Source organism: Cyanidioschyzon merolae, chromosome 8, assembly GCF_000091205.1.
Source record: "Cyanidioschyzon merolae strain 10D DNA, chromosome 8, complete genome".
In the NCBI taxonomy this organism is placed as follows: domain Eukaryota; phylum Rhodophyta; class Bangiophyceae; order Cyanidiales; family Cyanidiaceae; genus Cyanidioschyzon; species Cyanidioschyzon merolae.
Window position 1 is genome coordinate 511,496 of NC_010134.1, and position 22,277 is coordinate 533,772.

Below are 22,277 nucleotides of genomic sequence, written 5' to 3' on the forward strand. Positions count from 1 at the left end.
CATGTTCGCTGCTGTATTCATTTGTCGAGCATTTTGGTGAACGAGACGATGATGCGGTATTCGCATACTTGGGCAAATGCTAGCGTTGAGGCGCGCGCCGCATTCCCGAACGAACACACTGGCGTCCTCAGGTATTCTCGATCATCGTCAGGTCGTGCGTTCCAAACGGGCGCTGCGCCTGGAAGGAGCACCCGCGTTCACGCCTGGAGTATTCATGCGGACGCAACGCGGAGACGGAACGGCTTTGCCTTGTCCGTGTGGGCGTCCAGAGCATGGCCGCCGTTGATGCGGCGCGCACCTGCGCTTCTGCTGCTTGTGGAAAGCATGCACGCCCTGCATGGATTCGCGGTCGATGCGTAACGTGCCTGCACTCACGAGGCACTCCAGGCGTCCTCATCGTCGTCGTCGTCGTTGTCGTCGTCTTCGAGCGCTGATTCATCCGATGTGATGGCACTCTGGGGCGCGTTTTCCTCATCATCGGACTCGTCATCGATTTCGGTATCTTCGTCCAAGTCGGCTGCGACCCGCCGCTGCGCTTCAGAATCCTCTTCAACTGAAGATGCCGATGCTGCTGACGTCGAAGACGATGAAGCAGAAGATGCCGGTGGCTTCATCTCGCTACTCTGTGGCGCCTTGCGGGAAGCGCGTTGCATCGCCTCATGAACTCTCTGTCGTTTGGCAGAGGCTCGATGTCGACGACGACCGCCAGGCGCACTGGAACCCGCGTCGTCTCGCTGCTCAAGACGCTGTGCCAAGTCCGCTTCGAGTTCAAGGGCCCATGCAGCAAGCATATCGTCCTGACCCCGTCGATAACCGTGCTTCTCGGGGTTGCGCACAAAGTCTGGAATTTCGTGCTCCTCAAGCAGCGGCGGATAGTATTGCGACAGGTCTTGTAAGATGGGATCGTGAGAATCGACGCCCCAGAGTCGCGCCAAGTACTCCCGATCTATCTGACAGAATATTTCGTACTCTTCATCGCTACGGGCCAGCAGACGATTGATCTCTTCGAGCGTGTGAATACGCGCTCCCCGGCGTCGACCAGGATTCGCAGCAGCATCACCATCATCACCATCATCCTCATCATCTTCTTCTTCGACTTCGTTCATGGCAGACTCGCGTATTAAATGCCGTAAAAACGCTTCACGATCGCTGTCTTTTGCCTCTTGATGAAACATGCCCGCCCGAATGATTTTCTGCTCCAAGTCCAGTTTCAGTTCGGCCTTGTCGAGGACGTGCTGCTCGACACTGCGCGCTGTGACGATACGCAGCACGCGTACTGCTTTCTTCTGACCGATACGATGGGCCCGATCCTGGGCCTGTATATCCATCTGGGGATTCCAGTCCGAATCGAAGAGAATAACCGTGTCGGCTGTTTGGAGATTGACGCCCAAACCACCAGCCCGGGTGGTCAACAGGAACACGTTGTATTTTGTACCTGGTCGGTTGAATTCCTGGACCAGCTCACGTCGCTCGTCGGCAGTGGTCAGTCCCTGCAGACGCAGGAATGGAATATTGCGTGCTCTAAGGAGGCGCTCTTGCAAATCCATAATCCGCGTCATCTGATTGAAGATCAGGACCCTGTGGCCAGTGCGAAGGAGTTTCTGGATACAGGAATCGAGGATTTGGAACTTGCCGGAGGCCCGCACGAGTTCGTTCACGCCGCCTTTTTCGTACTCGGGGTGGAAGAGGTACGGGTGGTTCACGATCTTTCGCAACTGCATCTTGCTATTGCTGAGACGATCGTGGCGATGACGGCCGCTCTTGTCGGTGAACACCACGCGTTCATGACGGATTAACTGGCGATAGACGAGCCGTTGCCAAGCACTCATGTCGCAGAGAAAGAGCACTTCGCGCTTCTCCGGCAACTTTTCGCCTCCGCGAAGAATTTCGTTCTTAAGTCGTCGTAACAAGAACGGACGCAGCACCTTGTGCAGCCGGTTGATAATAAGAAGCGACTCCTCCTCGGTGAGCTCCAGATGTTCACCGGGCATCGTTGCGAACGGCGCATTGAACCAAGCCTCGAATGTGTCACAGGAGGAGAAAATCTGCGGCAGCAGGAAATTCAGCAGGGACCACAGTTCGGAAAGTGAATTGTGCAGCGGCGTTCCGGTTAAGAGCAACCTATTTCGTGAACGATACTTTTGACCCAGCACTTGGGCAAGTTTGCTCGCAGCGTTTTTGATGCGATGACCCTCGTCGACAATGATATAAGACCAGATGATTTTGGAGAGGGCGGCTCGAGCGCGCAGTGCATACTCGTACGTTGTGAGCAGGATATGGAACGGAAAGCGCCCCGATGCGTCGCGCACGAAAAGCTCATTCGCTAGACGTCGTCGAGCGGTTCGATCGCCCTTGAAAACCGACACCTTGAGTGAAGGTGCCCAATGCGCCAGCTCGCTCTCCCAGTTGCTCACCGTCGAGAGCGGGACAACGATCAAAAAGGGGCCCTCATCCTGCTTGAACTCGATGAGATGACACAGAAGCGCAATGGTTTGAACAGTTTTGCCGAGGCCCATTTCGTCCGCAAGAACGCCATTCAAACGATTGTTGTACAGCGAGAGCAACCATTCGACCCCAACCAACTGGTAGTGTTTCAGCTCGCCACCAGTTAGGAGCGAAGACTGATTCAGCACACGTTCTCGAACGCGATGCGCAAGTTCGTAGTAGCTATCAGCGGCTCGCTGGCCGGCCATGCTCGACGACGACAACGACAACGACGACGCAGGGTCAGCAGCATCCGCTGCACGATCCGTCAAAACAGAACGATTCTCGCTTACAATGGCTCCGAGCTGCCGCAAATAGTCGTCGGTTTGTTCCAGAATCAATTTCAATCGTTCATTCTTTGTATTCTGCACCAGTGCACGATACGCCTCTTCGTTGTTCTCGCGAAGCGCCTGAATCCGTCGCCGTTCCTCTTCGCGTTCGCGTCGTTGATCAGACCTTTCGCGTTCCTCAAAAAAGCGGTGAATCTCGCGATTCAAACGTAGACGATTCCTCGTTTTCTCTTCCCGAAAGAACGCACGGAATGACGTTGCGTATTCTTCAACCGCTCGCCACATGGAGAGCGTGTGACGGCGTTGCTCGCGCTCGTCTGCTTCGCGAGCCCGTCGTTCCTCGCGTTCATAGCGGGCCAGCTCGCTGCGTATCCGTTTTTTCGAGAGACGGCCATGGCTACTGGCATTCGATCCGCGTGCTTCGGTACCTGCTTCGAGAATACGCTCCCGAATTCGCTGCTGGAGGCGGAGCAAGCGAAGCATGGCATGGCGTATCCGCACGTGCACATAGGTGCGCACCAGATGTTCGGGAATTGGGGCTGCGTCTTGTGTATACGCTGCCCGGAATTCACTTTCCAGGGCATGCAAAATGGTATCCAGCGCTCGTCGTGCTTCATTGAGGCGATGATGAACTTCTCGGTCGCGCTCTCTGCATACCAGAATCGGATCGAGCGGGGGTGGTCGCGAGAGCTCGACTCCCTGTGCATTCATCACCTTGCCAACGGGTAGCCATCGTTCTCCGGAGCATTGCGCACACACCTGCTCCGTATACTGCGCCTCTGATGATGCAAGGGCGGCCTCAGCTGCGTAAAGCTCTTCCCATTTCGGAAATTCGCTCTGACATTGCTGTTCGATTTCGGTCATAACCTGTAAGCATTCTTCTGTGGAAGGCATCCGGGTGCCGTCCGGGAAGCGTCCACAAATCAGTCCGGTTACCATCGCCCGACGGAGTACGGCTGGTAGTACAGCGCCTGTTCGACGGAACACAGCACGAGGATGCCTTCCAGCGGCGGTGGCAGCTCGAGCTGCAGCCTCTGCGAGACGCAGGTAACGTTGCGCTTGTAGCTGCAGCTGAAGCGCCTTCAGCTGCGGAAAGGTAAACGCTCCATGACGCTTAACGCATGCCTGAGCCGCCAGTAAGCGCAGTACTGTTTGATAAGGCCGGTGATACTGCAAGAGCAGTTGTCGCTGATCAGGCCCCTCGTCTGCCGAAGCATGGATTGTTTTCGCGACCTGTTCGTTCGTGGGGGGTTTCGGTACGGCGCGAACGAAAGCAGCAAGTGAAAGTAGCGCGTGAAGCTGGTCAGCGTTGAGCGGCCGCCTTCGCCACACGACTGTGGCCTCCGACTTTCGAGAGCCGGCCGCCAGCGACAATCCGGCTTGCACTTCCTCCAGCTTCTGCGCTGGTGCAGCAGTCGTAGATTCGTCAGTCTGAAACTTAGTACTGACCTGTGGTTTCCCGTCCTCAGCGCACTCGTGATTCGTGCCTTGTTCCTGGTTCCCCAGGGGTTTCGTGGCCGGCTCCGCAGCTGCATTCGCCTGCCATACAGGTTGTACGTCCCGCTGCGAGCCAGAGCTACTTGGTGTCGCCTGCATGCGACACCGTCAGCCTCGTCCACAACCTGGTTACAAGTCAATAGCCGCACAAGTCGCAATGTGATCGCCACCACCCCGCTCAATGGAAGCACAGTCAAAAGCAGAATAGCGCTCTGCGAAGACGGCAGGCACTCGTGCCGAACACTGACATGCGCTGTGCCGTCGTTGCCGCGATCGCCGTGCACTGTGATGGACACGTGTTGCCGGTGCGTCTGCGCCAGTGCACTGCTTTCTTTTCATGACAACATGGTTATATGGATCATAGATTCCAGTTTGCGGTTTGGATAATGGTAATCAAGAAAGCGTCCGTTATGATACACTTTACTTCCAAGTTCCATCTCTCATGCTTCCTCTGGGATACACTGGTCATTTCGTACGTTCTATCGTGTGCCAAGTGCCTGTCTTGCTGTACCCGTAATAGCAGATATGAAGCCGGAGCAGATGCATGACGAAGACAGAGCGGCTTTTGCTATATTACTGAGGGCATCGGAACGAGGAACGCTTGATCTGACACGGAGTCGGCGCTCATAATCATTCTAGGAACGAGCAAGTTGTGCTGATAGCCTTACTGCCCGCAGCAGCTCGAGGCGATGGTAGAGGAGTCCACTGCGACCAGGGCGATACCCAGACGCAGCCAAACCGCCCCTGGTTCCAGAATGAATTGCGTGTCGGACGAGTTGCTGCTCAGGTCTATTCACAGCACTAGGTACTGGGAAGGTCAGGAAGCACTGGTCTGGCAGACTCGTCCGGCTCGCAGGACACGCCGCCTGGAAGGGACACGATCGACAATTCGGAAACCTGTTCCCTTTTTTAAAGTTTATCGTTGAGAGGGAGAGAAATTGTTATTTCGTTGCTACCTAGACGCTACTCTCTGTTCTTTGTTCCATATAGTGCGGTCGATACACGCACCTCCATATCTGGGAGGCGTGAGAAACGAAGCGCATCTGGCCGTTGAAGGGAAACGTGATACTAAACATGCGCGTGTTATTCTAGCGTAGAAGTTGTATTTGCGTTGAAGTCGTAGCAAAGTATAGTTTTTCAGTTAAATTGTGTTTCAACCCTCAGCTTAGTGTCTTCAAGTGATTTTCGCGGTTTATAGCAGAAGCGTTCAAGGTGCGTTCTATTTCAAAAAATAAAAAAATATGGAAAAGGATGTGGAAGATTCTGGAGCACAGGTAGCGCCGGCGGCAAGGAAAAAAAAGATAAAAAATGGCGGAGCAAAGAGGATCAGGAGAAGACGAAGAAGCTGCACGCGGGCGACAGTACGACGAGATCGTGACGAAAGCCTGTCTCTTTCAACATATCAAGGCTCCCTGCATGCAAAAGTTGCGAGACGTCATCAGAAATTGTGTCGATTCATACCCCGGCAGTGTTCGTAACGCTTCTTTAGGACTGATGCATATTCCGAGGGAGAGATATCGCGATGTGACGGACATCAGAACAGTTGAGGTTTCGGAAGAGTTTTTCGACAAGACCCTAATTCGTCACCTGATACTTGGCACAGGGGAAACGTCGACGAAAAATGAGCTCGTGCATGCCCTCCACGAAAACTTCGCCGAATACGGCTGAAACTGTACTCGGTATCGGGATGACTCGCCTATTTACTGCTACGGAGCGATGAAGTGCCTCACGAACCTGTAGAGCCACGTGATCGTGAACCTCAAACGCTTCATGGTACGCTCCGTCTTTGCACTGTACCCGGGACTGTTTCGCAAACGAATATGGGCGATTACCAATGGAATCACGAACGATCGACAGGATGAAGATGAGATCGAATTCGTCGACAAGAAGACATCACGCAGAAGAAAGGATGAAGCTTCTGTAATCCGTGCGGCTATACAAGAGCACCGTGCGGTACTGAGGCTGGCGAATCCAGCAGACAAGATATCAGAGTTGAAAAAAGATACTGAAAGATACGAACGCATCGTCCTGTGGTATTTCGTATTTCTGGACCAAGAGCTCGAACGCAAGGCAGAGGTGAAGCTGAGTGTAGAGACAAATGAAGCGTGGGAGAGACGGAAGGCTGTCCTAATGGGGAAGCGCTTCGACGTGGTTCCAATGTGCAATAACAAGTCACATTTTGTGACTATTGACTCCACAGTCCTTCATGGCATCATGAAGGAGATCTGTCCAGAGTTCGATGCTAGCATGGAGGAGTTCTCCGGTGAAAACCGGGAGACGTACTGGAAGAATATCTTCGATTTCAAACGTCTCAAAGTGAGCAAACAAAAGGTTTTCACTGGGTTGATCGAAACCGATGGAGTAGCCTCGTGTATACACTATCGGCGGTTGAAGAAAGATCGGCCAGTTCCGCCCTCGGCTGCGCCCGTGACGAAGGATGAAGAAAACAAAGAGGAGGATCATGTGATGCAGGAGGTGGAGGATTACGATATTGTCGTTGACATGACGAAGCATGAAAAAAAGGAGGCGGCTGGTCCGGCGACTCAGGAGGTAGAGGATAACGGCTTTATCGTTGGCGCTGCGAAGCATGAAGATGAGAAGGAGGCGGATCTCACGACGCAAGTGGTGGAGAATAACGACTTTGTCGTTGGCGCGACGAAGCAGGAAGGTGAGAAGGAGGCGGGTCCTGCGACGCAGCAGGTGCATGAGAAGCGCGTTGTCGTTGGCGCGACGAAGCATGAAGAAAAGAAGGAGGCGTATCCTGCGACGCAGAAAGTGCAAGATAACGACTTTGTCGTTGGCGCGGACCCCGGTAACACAAATGTCATAACCATCGCTGCACCGAAGCGTGCGGAAGATGGTACTGGTGGTAACTTTTGTTAGAGAGACATGCGTCTGTTGAGGTTCTCGAGAGCGAGATACTATTGAGAATCGGGAATCATGAATGCGAGGAAGAAAATCGAGACGTGGAATGCAGGAATGAAAGATCACCTGGAAGCTTTGAGCGAGGTGACGAGCCGCGGGACGGACTTTGAAGCTTTTCGGAAATTCATGGAAGTTCGCATTGCTCACTGGGATGCGCTGTGGGAAGAATATACAAAGTCCCGCTGGGCTCGTTTGTGAATGAATTTGTATTGTGGTAAGCGGCGGGCGTTCGCGAATTTTTTCAATGAGTTGAGCGCCCTCAAAGAGGATCAAAGTCAAGGGGTCGTAGTAGCGTATGGGGAAGGGCGCTGGGCGCCCAAGAAAGGGACTATGCCAGCTCCGACGACGAGGGTGTACAAAGAGTGCGCAAGGCGTTTCGTTACAATACCTGTAGACGAGTTCCCAACATCGTATACACACCATGAACTGGGATGTACACTTCAGAGAGTGGAGATGGAAAAGTGCCAACGGAGCCCTGAGGAATTTGCAAAGTACGGACCGGTGACGGAGGAGCAAATGGAAAGGAGAGCGAAAGTGCGAGGATTGCTTGCATTGGTAAGTACAACGAATGACGGCAAGAAACGTATGGAGTTCGTGAACTGTAATTTTAACGCCGCAATCAGTATAAGCGGATGTGCGGTGCTGGAGGAAAGACCTCGAAAGTCCACAAGAGTGAACTTTGTTGGACAATCGCTCAAAGTAGAATTATATGAGACAAGATTGGAAGCAGTAGTAGGTGGCCGGTCCAATAAGACGGGGAGGCGTCTGCACGTCAGTCGAAGACTTTTCGTCCAGGGCGGGCTTCTCGCCACTACTGTACACCGCCGGCGACAACGTTTTTCTTTTGAAAGACGTTTGCTGTTGCCGGTGACGGCTGCGTAAAGCTTTCAGGGAATCACAGAAGAGGGCTTGCTTTGGTGCTGTGCAACCACGTTCTAGATCGTGAACTATGCGCTGTGTTCGCTCCATCGGAAGGACTGCCAGCGCTCTAGCTCGGAGTGGGAAAACAACCTTTTCCAGCACATGGACGTCTTGCTCCAAGGTAGCCTCCATCGGAGGCTGCAAGATCTCGACAAGTGTGCCACGCGCGGTGCACGGCGTGGACTGTTTCGGGCGCTTTGCTGCCGTACCGGCGTCACTGACAAGCCTACTGATTGGGTACGGCGCGCGGACGTTGGCGACCAAGGCAGGGTCTACGACGGCCTCGTCGGCGAGTGCAACAGAGGTCGCTTCAGCGGGAACGGGGAAAGCGAGCTCAGCCAGTGCTGAACACAGCGCCACGAGCAAACGCCCGGGCTCGCCTGCCACAGCGGTATCGCGCGGTCGCGTGTTGCAAGTGATCGGTGCCGTAGTGGATGTCCAGTTTGATGGGACTTTGCCGAAAATTTTGGATGCGCTTGAAGTTGAAGGAACAGAACACAGGCTCGTGCTGGAGGTTGCGCAACACATCGGCGAGAATACGGTGCGCTGCATTGCAATGGACGCTACCGAAGGACTCGTGCGAGGCCAGGTCGTGATCGCCACTGGGCAGCCTATTATGGTACCCGTGGGACCCGCCACCCTCGGCCGCATCATGAACGTGATTGGCGAACCGATCGACGAGCGCGGTCCCATTGAGACGGAGCACTACTACCCCATTCACCGGCCGGCGCCGGCTTTTGTGGACCAGAAAACGAGTGCATCTGTACTGGTGACCGGTATCAAAGTCATCGATCTGTTAGCGCCGTATGCGCTCGGTGGCAAGATTGGTTTATTCGGTGGTGCCGGTGTCGGCAAGACTGTCTACCTCATGGAGTTGATCAATAATATTGCGAAAAAACACGGTGGTTATTCGGTTTTCTGCGGCGTCGGAGAACGTACTCGGGAAGGCAATGATCTGTACCATGAAATGATCACCGCCGGTGTGATCAAGTTGGGTGGCGACAGCAAAGCCTCGCTTGTCTACGGCCAGATGAACGAGCCGCCGGGTGCCCGCGCGCGTGTCGCGTTAACCGGCCTGGCGGTCGCGGAGTACTTCCGGGACGAGCAAGGTCTCGACGTGCTCCTCTTTATCGATAACATCTTTCGGTTCACGCAGGCGGGTGCCGAGGTGTCGGCGCTGCTAGGTCGTATTCCTTCGGCGGTGGGTTACCAACCGACGCTCGCTACCGACTTGGGTGGTCTCCAGGAACGCATCACAACCACAAAGAAAGGATCTGTTACATCCGTACAGGCTATCTATGTGCCAGCAGATGACTTGACGGATCCCGCGCCAGCGACGACCTTTTCGCATTTGGATGCAACGACGGTGCTGTCGCGTTCGATAGCAGAGCGCGGCATATATCCGGCGGTGGACCCCTTGGACTCCACCAGCAGAATGCTTGATCCGAGTATTGTCGGCGAGGAGCAGTACGCTGTTGCGCAGCGCGTGCAGCAGACGTTGCAAGCATACAAGAGCTTGCAGGATATTATCGCTATTCTGGGCATGGATGAACTGAGCGAAGCCGACAAGTTGGTAGTGGCGCGGGCGCGCAAAATCGAACGTTTCCTCAGCCAGCCGTTCTCGGTCGCAGAGGTTTTCACCGGCTACGAAGGTCGCTATGTGGAGCTCCAGGACACGATCCGCGGTTTCAAGGGCATTCTTGATGGAGAGTACGATGACCTACCAGAGAAAGCATTTTACATGGTTGGTGGTATCGATGAAGCCATACGTAACGCAAACCGAATGGCAGCTGAGGCTGCAGCAACCGCTTCCGCGTAAAACTGAAAGGTATCGCTACGGGCCGGGGTTCGCAACGCGTCCATGGCACACGAGTTTGCCCCCACAGCACGTCTGTCGAAGAGACGCGTTCGCAGGTTACTGTCCAAGCGCACAGATGCCGCAACTGGGGGCGCTGCCCGACACGACCGCTCGCCGCACAGCACCGAAATGAGGGTTTGTGCGGGGTCAGCGCTCGATTGCGAGTGTGTCCCAACGCTCGTACCGCACTGGTCTACAAGTGCGTCACTCGTTCTCCTCGAGGCCGAGACGGAAAAAGGAGTCCGAGATCATCAGTGGTCCTTGATCGTACCCAATGATCTAACCGTCTGCATCTATGTCAAAGTAACTCGTTTTGTCTCGAGGATGTTTCAAGAAGTTCAGAACACCTCGGGAGGCTGCTGAGTCGGCAACAGCCCAAAGCGCTTCTTCAGCGTGACCCGCTGCTTCGAGAACTTGTCATCTGGACTGAACCGTGCCGGATGCGCCGATACAGTCGGCTCTTGGCACTTGGGACATAACTTTTGCAGTGTGTACCCGTGCTTTGGATCTTTTGAACACTTCATCAAGTACATGGTATCGCCCAGCTGCCACGAACGATGGAGGCTAGCGCGTCCTCGTTTTGGGTAGCGCGCGTGCGCTGCGCGGCCGCGTCGACATGCGACACGCTCCTGCCACGAGTTGATCAAAAGCCTCGCTCTAGGTACCTCAAAAAGCTTTTGCGGACCGCAAGACGTGCAGCGACGCAGCGCCTGTAATCCAAGATCGATAGGCTGGAAGTCTTCAAGGAGAAGCTGAAGCCGGCAGCATGCGGCCGGTCAAAGAAAGGCCCGGAGGCGTCTCTAAGTGCGTATTCATGTACATTCAATAACGTACCATAAACGTCAAAGGAAGGGAAGACCTTTCCATATTGTCGAAAGTTTACCGCCTAGGCGGAAGGTCCGCGAGCCGGACGAGTGTGCTGCGCTAGTGCTTTATCCTTCCTCCAGTGGCAGGTGCTGTGGCGAGACCTGCACAGCTCGTCTGCAACGCATTTCATTCTGGGACTAGACACAGTAAAGCCGCATATGGGCGTCGCCCTGGTCGCAGTGGACTCTTAGCATATCGCTTCGCGCTGTAGCAGGCAGTACGTCTGCATGTACAGCTTGCAGGCTCCCAGAATGATTACGTACCCCGACCCCGTGTCGCATGAACCAAGCATCGAACCGACGCCCGCAGTGGTACGGAAAAGCCGTTCTGTCTCCGTGCAGCACCTGATTCAGCGGTACAAGCGCCAAGGCGGGTGTTCACGGCAGGCAGTCGGCGCACGATAGAACGTACGAAACGACCAGTATACTCGGGAGGAAGTATGGGTAATGGAACTTGATGGTAGGTGCTTCATCGTGGACGCTTTCCCGAGAGCCATGATACATTCCGAATTCTGGGATCCGTGGTCAATGTAAACGTTTTGCCATCTGAAGCAAATGGTGTTGATTGTTCTTCCTGAGCCTACCATACCGCGCGGTACCAGGGCGCTGCACTGTAGATGCCTGAGTTTGGCTGGTGCCTCGCGAGTGGACGCGTGTAAGGTCGCTCGCTTCGCTGGTTGCCGCTCGGCATGGACTGCTACAGACGTTGCGGCAAATGGATCGATCCGGTGAAGAGCAGCGATGATCGTTGGGGATTTTGAAGACACATCTATGATTAGAATCGTAAGGAGATAAAGCATCTGAAAAATGGCTGGGAGTATGCTCCATTCATCGATCGTGTGTGGTGGCAGGTATTTTGTGCAGCGAGGTGAGCGCGCGTCATCAGCCTAGAACTTGCACCGGGGAGCGTTCAAGTCCGATGCATTCTGAACAGAGCCGGGGGCTTGTCACCTCCGTCGGTCGAGTTATTGATGAGCACGATACGCGTAAATGCGCTGCGAATCGCCTTCGGATCCTTGCTTGACCTTCGCAGCTGCCACCAATATCCGCTCTAAGGCAAGTCCGACGCTGGCATTCCAGAAAAGCAATGCGAGCTTATTGGGCAGCGATCCTGGCCCCGCGTATCTCCTCGCGCTATGCCTGTTAGCAATCCTAGACTGGCATTCCAGCAAAGTTTCATACATTCACTGAGTACGAGTTGGGGGCCTCGCGCATCGGTGCCTTCCCGGCATCGTAACCACTGCCACGAGAACGACAGCTGCCTTGCGCCGATGCCCGCGACGAACGTCGAAGCTGTTGCGTGTCTGTCGGAAGCTTATATTGATGTATCCAGCGCTGTGGCAAGTGTCTGGGCTAGGCTCGAAGTTCGTGGGGTCACAGAAGCGGGTGCAAATGCCAGGAGCCGTCACTGCCGTTTCTCAGCGGAGCGACTCGAACCTGCTTCCGCAAATAGCGCCCATTGCCTAGCACGGCACATCGCTACGCATGCAATCGACTGGTGAAGATGGGCCTCTCGACAGGCTATGTGCTCGCTGACGATGATTTCAGAGGCCTCGAAAAATTAGCGTTGAAGGACGACAGGGAAGCATACTTGCCTAGGGCAAGCAGCATACTGTGGATAGGGACGGAGCAACTGAATCCGTTTCTCTGGTGCATCCCGGAGACAAGCAGGTAGGCAACCAGCCAGGCGTTTAGGTAGGTATTTAAGCAGACATGCAGAGACACATACACTCTGATGCACTCGTATCCGATTCAAATGGTACGAATCCACTAACTTGGACGAAGGCAATAAAGTTTGATTCTCTTATCACTGTCATAAATACTAGCCTTCATGGACGATTTATGCGACTGCTTCGATTCACGCGCTCCTAGCTCCGGCTTTGAGTACGCTGGCCTCCCTGCCTGCCTATCCAACTCCGTTGCAAATAGTCACAGCATGTTGGTGGCAGCGTTCAATTACCGATGCTGATGCTTCCAGATGTTTTCGACGCATTTCACGCACAGGCAGTACCCAGCATCTGCGCTTCGCTTGCCATTGTGATCTTCATTTCGTTCAGCGTCGGTGCGCCGGTCGAAGCGACGACGCTCGGCCTTGGTCAGGTGTTCCCGGACGTCGACAATGCTCCGTCTCCCGAGATCCACGCTGTGGCACATGAAGGTTCGCTTCATGATCCGGGATATGCGCATCACTGGGGCAGAGGACGCTGCTCGATGCCCCGCCTCGTTACCTAACTCGGTGCATCACCGACATAGGATTACCGGCTTCATCTGAGCGACCCGTCGATGGTTTGGCGTCGCCATTCTACGGAGGATTTCTGGAACACGATGATTTGCATGACGGAACGAGTACCGGACGGCAGTCCAGGTTGGGTACGAAATTTCCAGAGATTCCGATCCTTCTGGGCATTGCTGGAGCACAGCGGATATGCCGTCGCGAGTCTACACGAATGCTGCAACGACTCAAGTGTGGTCCTTGTACCCTTTGCCACGGAAACCGAAGAGACGGCATCCTCTTGGTGCATATCCTGTGACAGGTAACCTGTGGATGCTGTCGGATGTCGCCACATGGGTTGCCACGAAATGAGCAGGGATTTATACATCGAACCGAACCGATCACGTGACGTGGCAAGTGGAGCAAACTTCTGGCTTGAGCATACCCCCCAATTCGTGAACGACGGACGTCGAGGTTTTTCTCTTCGCCGGCCCAGCTGCGGGAATACCTGCGCCCACGACTTGCCTCGAAATAGAAAGAACGAAACCATGGAGAATGCCTCATTGGGGCATGAAACACGTAACGATAGGAAAAGAGTCCAGGCCTGCACGTATGTACTGGATCGTGGTATCCATTGCTTGGCGAACGCGTGTTCAAAGCAGTCGGGAATCATCTTGATTCCGGTGACGTAAAGAGTTCCAGCGGCGCAACATCGAAGCAGCCGTTCGCAAATGAACACCGAGCGTCCCTGATTTACACATAGGAATCCCTAAGCCCCTACTGTCGTCGTTCCAGTATCGATACTACACAACGAAACAAAAAGTGCGGCAAATATCGCGAGGCACAACCTGGGCAAGCAGTTCCGGGCACGTTCGGCATCGGATACGTGTGTCCACCCTCTAATAGAGACATTTATGAACATTAGAGACATGAAACGGAACGCCACGCGCCCGGCGCATTCGAACGCGCGAATCTGCGTCAGCGGCGCACGCGCATCGCACACAGCCGTTGCGCATGGCGGTGTGCGCTGGCCTGGTGCAGCGGCATCGTGAACGCCTGCTTCCATACGCTATCGGGCGCTGGACGCTCCTGCCCACTACAGGGACGCTGGACTGTAACTCATGGGACTCTCGACGATAGATGCCGACGTTCTTCGGTCGTACACGGAGGTTGTCGAAGCAGCAGCGCCGGCAAGCGAACGAAAGGCCGGATTTCTGGTTCAACAGCACGGGGCGCTCGGTGATGGCGGAGACGCTTCGCAACCCGCTGGTGGCGCCACTGAGGCTGGCGCTGCCAACAGCGAGGGCGACGCAGGCTCCAACGTTGACATGTTTTATTTCGAGCACGCGCTAGCGACAGCGATATCCAGCCAGCAGCAACACAGCGCTGGCGGCGGTGGCGGTGGCGGTGGCGCCCCAGACCCGTCTACGGTGCATACCACTGGCTCTGCGACCACAACTGAAGGCGTGTCAAACCTCACCAGGCTTGTAGTCGAGGAACAAAAGACACTCGATCTTTTCCACAAACTCAAGTTTAACTGGCTCGAACTGCAGACAAAACAGTACTTCCTCGAGGTTCTTCTAGGCTGCCCCAAGGGCGTGACACCGAACGATCTTTGTCCATCGGACGCCGCCATTGCCGAACTTGAAATATCATCTGCTCAAGCGAAGCAGGAGCTCAAAAAAATCAAGCAGCAGACGAAAAATTTGCACGAACAAATGGAATCACTCTGCACAGAGCTGGCTCGAGCCCACGGGATATACCTAGCGTCGTTCAACGAATGCAGAACGGCCGTTGAGGATCTCTGCGCTCGCGTTCAGGAGCGAGCGTATCGAGATCAACTTGTCGAGCGTGATGCAGAATTAGCGTCACTGCGGCAGCAGGAAGCTGAGATGCTCGCCAAAAAAGCCAAGCTCGAGTGGGAGACGCGACCCCTCGAACAGAGCATCGATGCATTGCGAGAAGAAATCGCAGCTACCGAGACGCGACTTGAAAGTGGTAATTCAGCGAGCGAAAAAGAGCCAGACGCCGCATTGCGAGCGCGCTACCAGGCCATGGTTGCGTGGTATCAAGCCATGATCCCATTGCTCGAGTCTATATCTGGCATTCGAATCGAGCGCTTTGAGACTGATCGCCTAGTGATCAGCATGGAACACGCTGTTTCCGACCAAAAACAACAGGCCGTGCTCGATCTCATTCCCGGTTCGTGCTTGATATCTCGGATCACGTTGGAACCGCCACCGTCGCCAACAAGTGGACTCGACGCCGCCGAAATAGAGACACTTCTTCGCCGTGCGAACGAAACGAACGACATGGGCTGGTTGATTCGCACCCTTCAACAACGACTCTACTTGTGCGCCCGCTAGGTTCCAACAGCCGACTTTGAGCGCCGCGAACGCCTCCCTGGGCACGCGACGTCGCACTCCGTTTAAAGACACAAAGCTGCGCATCCGTTTCCGTAAGGCACGCTATGCCTCCTTGCCACTGGCGTTGCTCAGGGATCAGGTTCACAGCGCAGTACAGCCTGTACAAGTGCGTCAACGGCGGTCGCGAGTCGCTCTGCGGTTCGTGCCCTGTCGGCGTTTATGAGTTGCTCCGCTTTCTCTTGCAGCTTTTGACCTAATCCTTCCGTTGTACCAGCTAGTTCAGCCTGCATCTGTCGAAAACTCGCTTCCTTCCGTTCACGATAGGCAGCAATGTCTTTCTCGGCCTCAGACACGGCTAGACGCAAACGGTCCTCGCGCTCTTTTCGAGCAAGCTGGATACGCTCTGCAGCTTCCGCCTCGGCCTGGAGCAACAGACGAACGGTATCGGCCGTCTTGTTGGCTTCGGGACCCAAGCCCCCGTCCATCTTCAGTCCGGTGCGCTCTTTACTCATCAGCTGCGTAACGTGCGCACTCCACACGAAGCAGCGCCAAAACCAGTGTGCGCGCTCTCTCCCTGTTGAGGACGCTTTGGGTACGCGGTGCTTGACACACCCTCCAGGGAGCGATGCGCCGCGGCTCTGCTGAAACTTGAGTACGCTCCGTAGCCGACCGTGTGCCTGAGCCTAAACGGCCACGTTAAGTGCTTCCCCTTGTGAGAGAGTAGCCGTTGTCGGCAACTCAGAACGCCCTAGAGCCACACGAGACTAGCCAGTGGGGTTCACGAACGTCGTCGAGACGGTTGCGGCGGCGTTGCCGGTGACGCGTGCAGCCTTGCCGCGGAGCGCACCTGCGGCGTAACACACACCGATGTGAGCAAGTGCCATAAAACGGATCCACTAACTTGGACGAAGGCAATAAAGTTTGATTCTCTTATCACTGTCATAAATACTAGCCTTCATGGACGATTTATGCGACTGCTTCGATTCACGCGCTCCTAGCTCCGGCTTTGAGTACGCTGGCCTCCCTGCCTGCCTATCCAACTCCGTTGCAAATAGTCACAGCATGTTGGTGGCAGCGTTCAATTACCGATGCTGATGCTTCCAGATGTTTTCGACGCATTTCACGCACAGGCAGTACCCAGCATCTGCGCTTCGCTTGCCATTGTGATCTTCATTTCGTTCAGCGTCGGTGCGCCGGTCGAAACGATGACGCTCGGCCTTGGTCAGGTGTTCCCGGACGTCGACAATGCTCCGTCTCCCGAGATCCACGCTGTGGCACATGAAGGTTCGCTTCATGATCCGGGATATGCGCATCACTGGGGCAGAGGACGCTGCTCGATGCCCCGCCTCGTTACCTAACTCGGTGCATCACCGACATAGGATTACCGGCTTCATCTGAGCGACCCGTCGATGGTTTGGCGTTGCCATTCTACGGAGGATTTCTGGAACACGATGATTTGCATGACGGAACGAGTACCGGACGGCAGTCCAGGTTGGGTACGAAATTTCCAGAGATTCCGATCCTTCTGGGCATTGCTGGAGCACAGCGGATATGCCGTCGCGAGTCTACGCGAATGCTGCAACGACTCAAGTGTGGTCCTTGTACCCTTTGCCACGGAAACCGAAGAGACGGCATCCTCTTGGTGCATATCCTGTGGCAGATGCGCACGCCGCGCAACGGCGATACCGCGGCTACTGTAAGCTGTCACTGCGCTAGAGTGCAGCTCGCAGGAGCTTCTGGGGAACGCTGTGCGTCGCTTTTTCCCATGATCAAGTCGTTTTCGTAGTGGTTCCTCGACTAAGAATAGGCTGCATCTAGCGAGAACGCTCTCTAGGATGCCCGTCATCTCGCTGGGACGCATCGAAGACGCGCATGAAAAAGGTGTCTGGGCGATAACGAAGCTTGGTAACGGTAGGTTTTTGTCCGGAGGACTTGACGGGGCGTTGAAGCTCTGGCAGTTAGGGGCGCAGGAGCGAGGTCCGGTGGACGCTGCGCCCGCTGCCTCAGCACAGGAAGGCGACACCGCTACCAGTACGTCCGCTGGAGATGAGGTAGCTGAGTTGGTTGCACACTGGCCTCAAGCGCATCATTTGGCAGTCACGAGCCTTGATTCAGTGCCGGCACAAAATCTAGCAGTTTCCACCGGATTCGACGGCCGCATCCGAGTGTGGAAGCTCGACGCTACGACTCCAGAGCAGGCAGCGCTCAGCGAGCACCAACTGAACCCGCTGGAGGCGTTCCAGGTAGCCGTATCCGCGGGTGCAGACTCTGTGGCGATAGGCGGGGACGTGTTCGCGGGAGCTTCTCAGCCGCAACGCATATGTCTTGCCGCTCTCTATAGACTGCCTCTGCTCGAGAAAGCGCATAGTCTAGAAGTTGAACGCGACGCTCGTCTCGAGCAGTATCGCTTCACGACCTGCGTGCGCTTTGCCGCATCCGCGGCTACAACCGCACCAGCGAACATGCTACTTTGTGGAGGTAACAATGGCACGCTTGTGGCTGTGGACATCAACACGGAAGCATGGGACTGTGTGACGCTTGCGTCTGATCATCAAAGCGGCGCAAGCGTTTCAGAAATCAAGTCAAGTGGATTACCTGTTCGGGCGCTTGCGCAAACCAAGAAAGAGCCATCGATCGTATTTTGTGCTAGCGAAGACGAATGCATCCATGTCGTGGATTGGCGTATGTGCGAAGAGGCGAGCATCTTTGCGACGGCCGGCTCGGGGCCGCTCTTCGCGGTAACAGTCACCGAGGAGGAGCCGGTGTTAGTCTTTGCAGCGGGTGCTGATGGGCAAGTTCGAGCCTACGATCGGCGCAGTGGAGAATGCGTCTACACGCAAAATGCTGAGACGCGCAAAGCGATATGGTCGCTGGAATCGATCGACCGCGAGGGTCTCGGTGCTCCGCGTATCGTGCTTGGTGGTGATGACGGATACCTTGAGGTTTTGAAGGCCTGAACCAAGCGTTGTGAGCCCGAGGCATGCTTTCCGTTGTTTTTCATCCGTTATTGTCTATCTACGCATACACAACTGCTACAGACGAGCGGCAAGACGCAACGAACAAATCCTTCGTTCGGATGCATCCGCGGCCATAGTATGGAAATGTTAGGCATTTTTGCGCAACGAGATGGATACTCGAGCGTTGATCGACCGCGAAGAGCTTGTAGGTCGCTGCACAGTGCGGCGATCGTTATCTAGCTGAAGCAGGGGGTTCTTTGTTTCTTTCCAGTCTGACACTGGGTGGGAACACGCGTTGCCGACCATGATCTAAGCACGCGTATCATGCACTGGACGCTGTGGACGCTGCAGTAGAGCAGTGCCTGACTTGGCGGCAAGACAGCTGCTCTCCAGACTTGAAGCCTCTCAACGGCGTTGCACATGCGACAAGCGCTTGTGTGGACGCCGACGCCACTCGCCCGTGACGTCTGGAACGCAGCCCGCCGGCGGACGGAACTACGAGAACTGTTCTCTATCCGCAGCGTCGCATCTCTCGTGTTGACGTCAGCGCATCCTACGCTGTGGGGATTAGGCCATCGATTGCCCTTCGTGGTTACTTTCGTTATACGTTGCCATGATCAGATGCAAGGATGTAGGGCTGGTTCAGCGGCAGTTCCGTGTTGCAGCAGACTTTGCAGCAAGTCCGGCACCGGGTGCCGCATGGATACACATGGCGGGCGGCGCTGGTGTCGACTGCGGCTGCTGGGCACCCTGGATCATGAGGTCGCGTTCGAGTGGTAGCGCATTGACGCTGCTCAAGTCCGTGGCGCTCAACATGGACGATAATGGGAGCACCCTGGATCATGAGGTCGCGTTCGGGTGCCAGCTCATTGACGCAGCTCAAGCCCGTGGCGCTCAACATGGACGATGATGACGAAGCAGGCTTCAGGCACGCTCTGCTTCTGGTGTGTTGCAGATGGGGAACGACCCGCCTCTGTCTACCAGTGCGCTTGCTTTTTGGTGTACACGGCATTCGTTAGCAACATGGAAGGAAACGAAGCGGGCTTCAGCAAGCTAAACACATATTCCCCAGCTTTTGATTCTGTATCCTGATTCGAGGTAAACGACGGGAGCGTTTGTCGCTTCCCCAGAAGCATGCCTTCGTTGAGACTCGTGACGGGCTTGTTGAACCTTTCGAGTCTACAACTCAATAATGAATCGAAAACGATGCTGCCGAATTCTTTGTTGTTTGCATCATGGATCAGTGTGCATGCTTTGCGACACTACCATTTATCGAAACATTTCCCTGCAGCATTGATACTCGTTTCCCGGGATACTGTCGATCCACGCGGTCGCTGCTCGACAGCATCGCGCGCTTCGTCTCTAGAACAAGGGTTACGTTTTCGCTAGCTACTGGTCAACAGTCGGGTGTCTGGGACCAGCTACAGGTCGTGCTTAGTGACCAATCTGGTAAAATTGGTGGCACCAGTTCTTGAACCGGGAACGGAACCAGCTGCAGACCCTTGTGCTGGGCGTGGCTCCGGACACATACGCACCTTTCAGAGGCAGGCGGGTGAGTCTCTTCCCAACAGTCGCTTCTCCTCGCTTTGTGTGGTTTAAAAACAAATAGTACGGTTCATGCCGCGGAATTGAAGCTTGCCAAAGCAAGGGGACGGTTCCGTATTCACTCGGTGTCTGGCAACTGTACCGCTTCCGTGGCGAGGACGTTCTTTCGTAACTGCTGCTACTAGAAAAGCAGATGCTCGATGCGGACTTTGGGTTATGGTTGCTCCTGCTCGCCTTTTTCCATATTTCCGAGGGTTTGTTTGCCTATGTTAAGCACGGAAAGCGCCCATCAGGGCGCTCTTTCCTGTTTTCCGCTCCGTACATGCTAGCGTTGGCATTGGCGACTGCGGAGCACCTGCTCATGGGGCATTGCCTATGGGCGCGGTCCCAGAGCACTGGCGGTTCCTCCCTGGCATCTCTTCTCGTCATCAAGGACCACAATCGCTCTGTAGGACTTGCTCTCTGCATTCTCGGTGAAACGATACGAAAAACGAGCATTTTGACTCTGGGTGACGCCTTTACGCATGAGATCGCGGTGAAGCAGCGAGCGAGTCATCGGCTCCAGACGCGTGGCCTATACGCCGTTTGTAGACACCCAGCGTACACTGGTTGGCTGCTCTGGCTTGTGGGCACCCAGATCCTCCTGCGGAACGTGGTATGCGGCATTGCGTTACCATGTATAGCCTGGAATTTCTTCCGCCAGCGCATTTCTTTTGAAGAGGATCATCTGGAGCGATTTTTTGGGGATGCTTATCGGGAATATCGTGCGAAAACCTTCTCAGGCATCCCGGGAATCCCATGAGCACATTCGCATCTACGAGATGCAATGCCTCTCTCTAGATGGTGCTCCGACTGTTCTAGCACACGATGCTGTGCGTTCGGGGGCATCTACGCGTTGCTGCGAGCCGAGCAAGTGTTACTCTGCACGATAAATGAAATCACACCACTCACGGCATTGCGTAGAGGTTCATCTTCTTGGTAGCACGGCTGCTTCTGTTCTGGAGTGCACATTCTATTCGCGACTTTTTTCCGCTGATTTCCCACAGCGCTGCCCAGCCAAATGCGTCGGCGTTTGGAGCTTCTCCGGAAGCAACGCTTCAGCAGCATTCGAATCGCTACATGTGAAGTGGGCCAGCCAGCAAGCGACCTTTGAGCAGCATCCTATGCAATATCACCGGTGTGTTTGTCTGCGCGTCTACGCGCCCAATGAAGGATTTCACTCGCTTCACCATTCCTATGCTGCGACAACGAATATCGACACTGCCATATGCACCAGACGCTGAACGAAATTGGTGCATCACGATATCTCATCTAGAGCCCGCGTCCATAGCGCAGCCCGGAGTGAGCGGCCAGGCTTCTGTTGTACGGCTCGAGCGGATACAACGCATTCCCCAAGACACTCGAAAAGTCCGCGTTCCTCTTCGGATTCTTCCTAGAGAACGCACGAGACGACCTTTGGGATACGTCATACACCAGCAGGTATTGACGTGAATGCAGCGAGCGCTTTAGAGATCATCACGTGGTCGCTGGGGTCGCCTTTGCGTCGGAGCAGCCTGGTCAGCCGTCGGAGTTCCAGACTTGCGCTTGCGTGAAGCGTGACCTGTTGCGTTGCCAGGCTGCACAAGCGCAACACGAAGCAGAGCACCAGCACCGGATGAAGATACGTGCAGACGGGGAGTGCGGGGGCCCCGAACACCCGTGCCCACATATTGGGCCGTACGGAGCGCTACGAGATAACCCCACAGCGTTGCCGCAAGCAATGGGGGTGCAATCTTTCAGTGGGCGCGCCCCCCAGTTCTCGACGCACCAGGAGCCTTCAAGTTCCACGTTAGAGTGCTTTCGTGGAACATTACAAAACCACTTGAACACGGATGCACAGCAAAACCCAATAAAACCAACTATTCATCCAAGTCCAGAAGCACAGACCTTGCACGATCTCGGAGTTTCCTGGCGTTTCCCGGCCCTGTCATCCCTGAGCTGTCACCTTTCAAGCAACGTTCTCAAGTTGTCAGCGAAGGGCTGCCTCAAGAGCACTTTGCTATCACTTCGCTTCCACCAACTCTACACAAATACCTCTAACTGCTTCCGTCGAGCCAAGCGAGTGTGCTGCGTGCTCACCGTTGGAAGGCACAACGGCCAGTCGGCGGTGTTACCCTGCAGCAACCGGCACACACAAAAACCCTTACCCGAGGGGGTTTTCGGGCCAGCCTCAGGTCAGTCACCGCTCAGCGAAACCCAGAGACACCAGTGAGCTCCTGGTGTCGAAAGCTGTCGTTCTGGGATACCATTTCCGCACCGTTCCACCCTGAGGCTGCCTCGTGTTCAGGCGTAGCTTGTGCGTAGACGCGGGCGGATG

General features: G+C 55.1%; 7 protein-coding genes and 1 non-coding gene across 8 annotated transcripts, besides 1 other annotated feature; 4 read left to right on the forward strand and 4 right to left on the reverse strand.

Moving 5' to 3' along the window:
- Positions 1-371: 371 nt before the first annotated feature.
- CYME_CMH195C (chromatin remodeling complex SWI/SNF component, Snf2) lies at positions 372-4,370 on the reverse strand (the record flags this gene model as incomplete). The annotated part of the gene is made up of 1 exon (XM_005536082.1): positions 372-4,370. One exon carries the CDS (start codon positions 4,368-4,370, stop codon positions 372-374), a length of 3,999 nt encoding a protein of 1,332 aa, XP_005536139.1.
- A 982-nt stretch (positions 4,371-5,352) lies between these two features.
- Positions 5,353-8,067: a sequence feature (repetitive element).
- Positions 8,068-8,145: 78 nt separating this feature from the next.
- On the forward strand, positions 8,146-9,936 carry CYME_CMH197C (mitochondrial F-type ATPase F1 subunit beta, precursor; the record flags this gene model as incomplete). The annotated part of the gene is made up of 1 exon (XM_005536083.1): positions 8,146-9,936. The coding sequence occupies one exon, from the start codon at positions 8,146-8,148 to the stop codon at positions 9,934-9,936; it is 1,791 nt and encodes a 596-aa protein (XP_005536140.1).
- Positions 9,937-10,313: 377 nt separating this feature from the next.
- CYME_CMH198C (box H/ACA snoRNP component Nop10p) lies at positions 10,314-10,508 on the reverse strand (the record flags this gene model as incomplete). Its single annotated transcript, XM_005536084.1, has 1 exon — positions 10,314-10,508. The coding sequence occupies one exon, from the start codon at positions 10,506-10,508 to the stop codon at positions 10,314-10,316; it is 195 nt and encodes a 64-aa protein (XP_005536141.1).
- A 3,666-nt stretch (positions 10,509-14,174) lies between these two features.
- Positions 14,175-15,419, forward strand: CYME_CMH199C (hypothetical protein; the record flags this gene model as incomplete). Its single annotated transcript, XM_005536085.1, has 1 exon — positions 14,175-15,419. The coding sequence occupies one exon, from the start codon at positions 14,175-14,177 to the stop codon at positions 15,417-15,419; it is 1,245 nt and encodes a 414-aa protein (XP_005536142.1).
- A 128-nt stretch (positions 15,420-15,547) lies between these two features.
- Positions 15,548-15,931, reverse strand: CYME_CMH200C (similar to V-type ATPase V1 subunit G; the record flags this gene model as incomplete). The annotated part of the gene is made up of 1 exon (XM_005536086.1): positions 15,548-15,931. One exon carries the CDS (start codon positions 15,929-15,931, stop codon positions 15,548-15,550), a length of 384 nt encoding a protein of 127 aa, XP_005536143.1.
- A 1,323-nt stretch (positions 15,932-17,254) lies between these two features.
- CYME_CMH201C (hypothetical protein, conserved) lies at positions 17,255-18,376 on the forward strand (the record flags this gene model as incomplete). The annotated part of the gene is made up of 1 exon (XM_005536087.1): positions 17,255-18,376. One exon carries the CDS (start codon positions 17,255-17,257, stop codon positions 18,374-18,376), a length of 1,122 nt encoding a protein of 373 aa, XP_005536144.1.
- A 1,738-nt stretch (positions 18,377-20,114) lies between these two features.
- On the forward strand, positions 20,115-20,723 carry CYME_CMH202C (probable isoprenylcysteine methyltransferase; the record flags this gene model as incomplete). The annotated part of the gene is made up of 1 exon (XM_005536088.1): positions 20,115-20,723. The coding sequence occupies one exon, from the start codon at positions 20,115-20,117 to the stop codon at positions 20,721-20,723; it is 609 nt and encodes a 202-aa protein (XP_005536145.1).
- Positions 20,425-22,262, reverse strand: CYME_CMH203T. The gene has a single exon (XR_002461308.1). It is a non-coding gene; the product is annotated as a hypothetical transcript (transcript).
- Between the last annotated feature and the right edge of the window lie 15 nt (positions 22,263-22,277).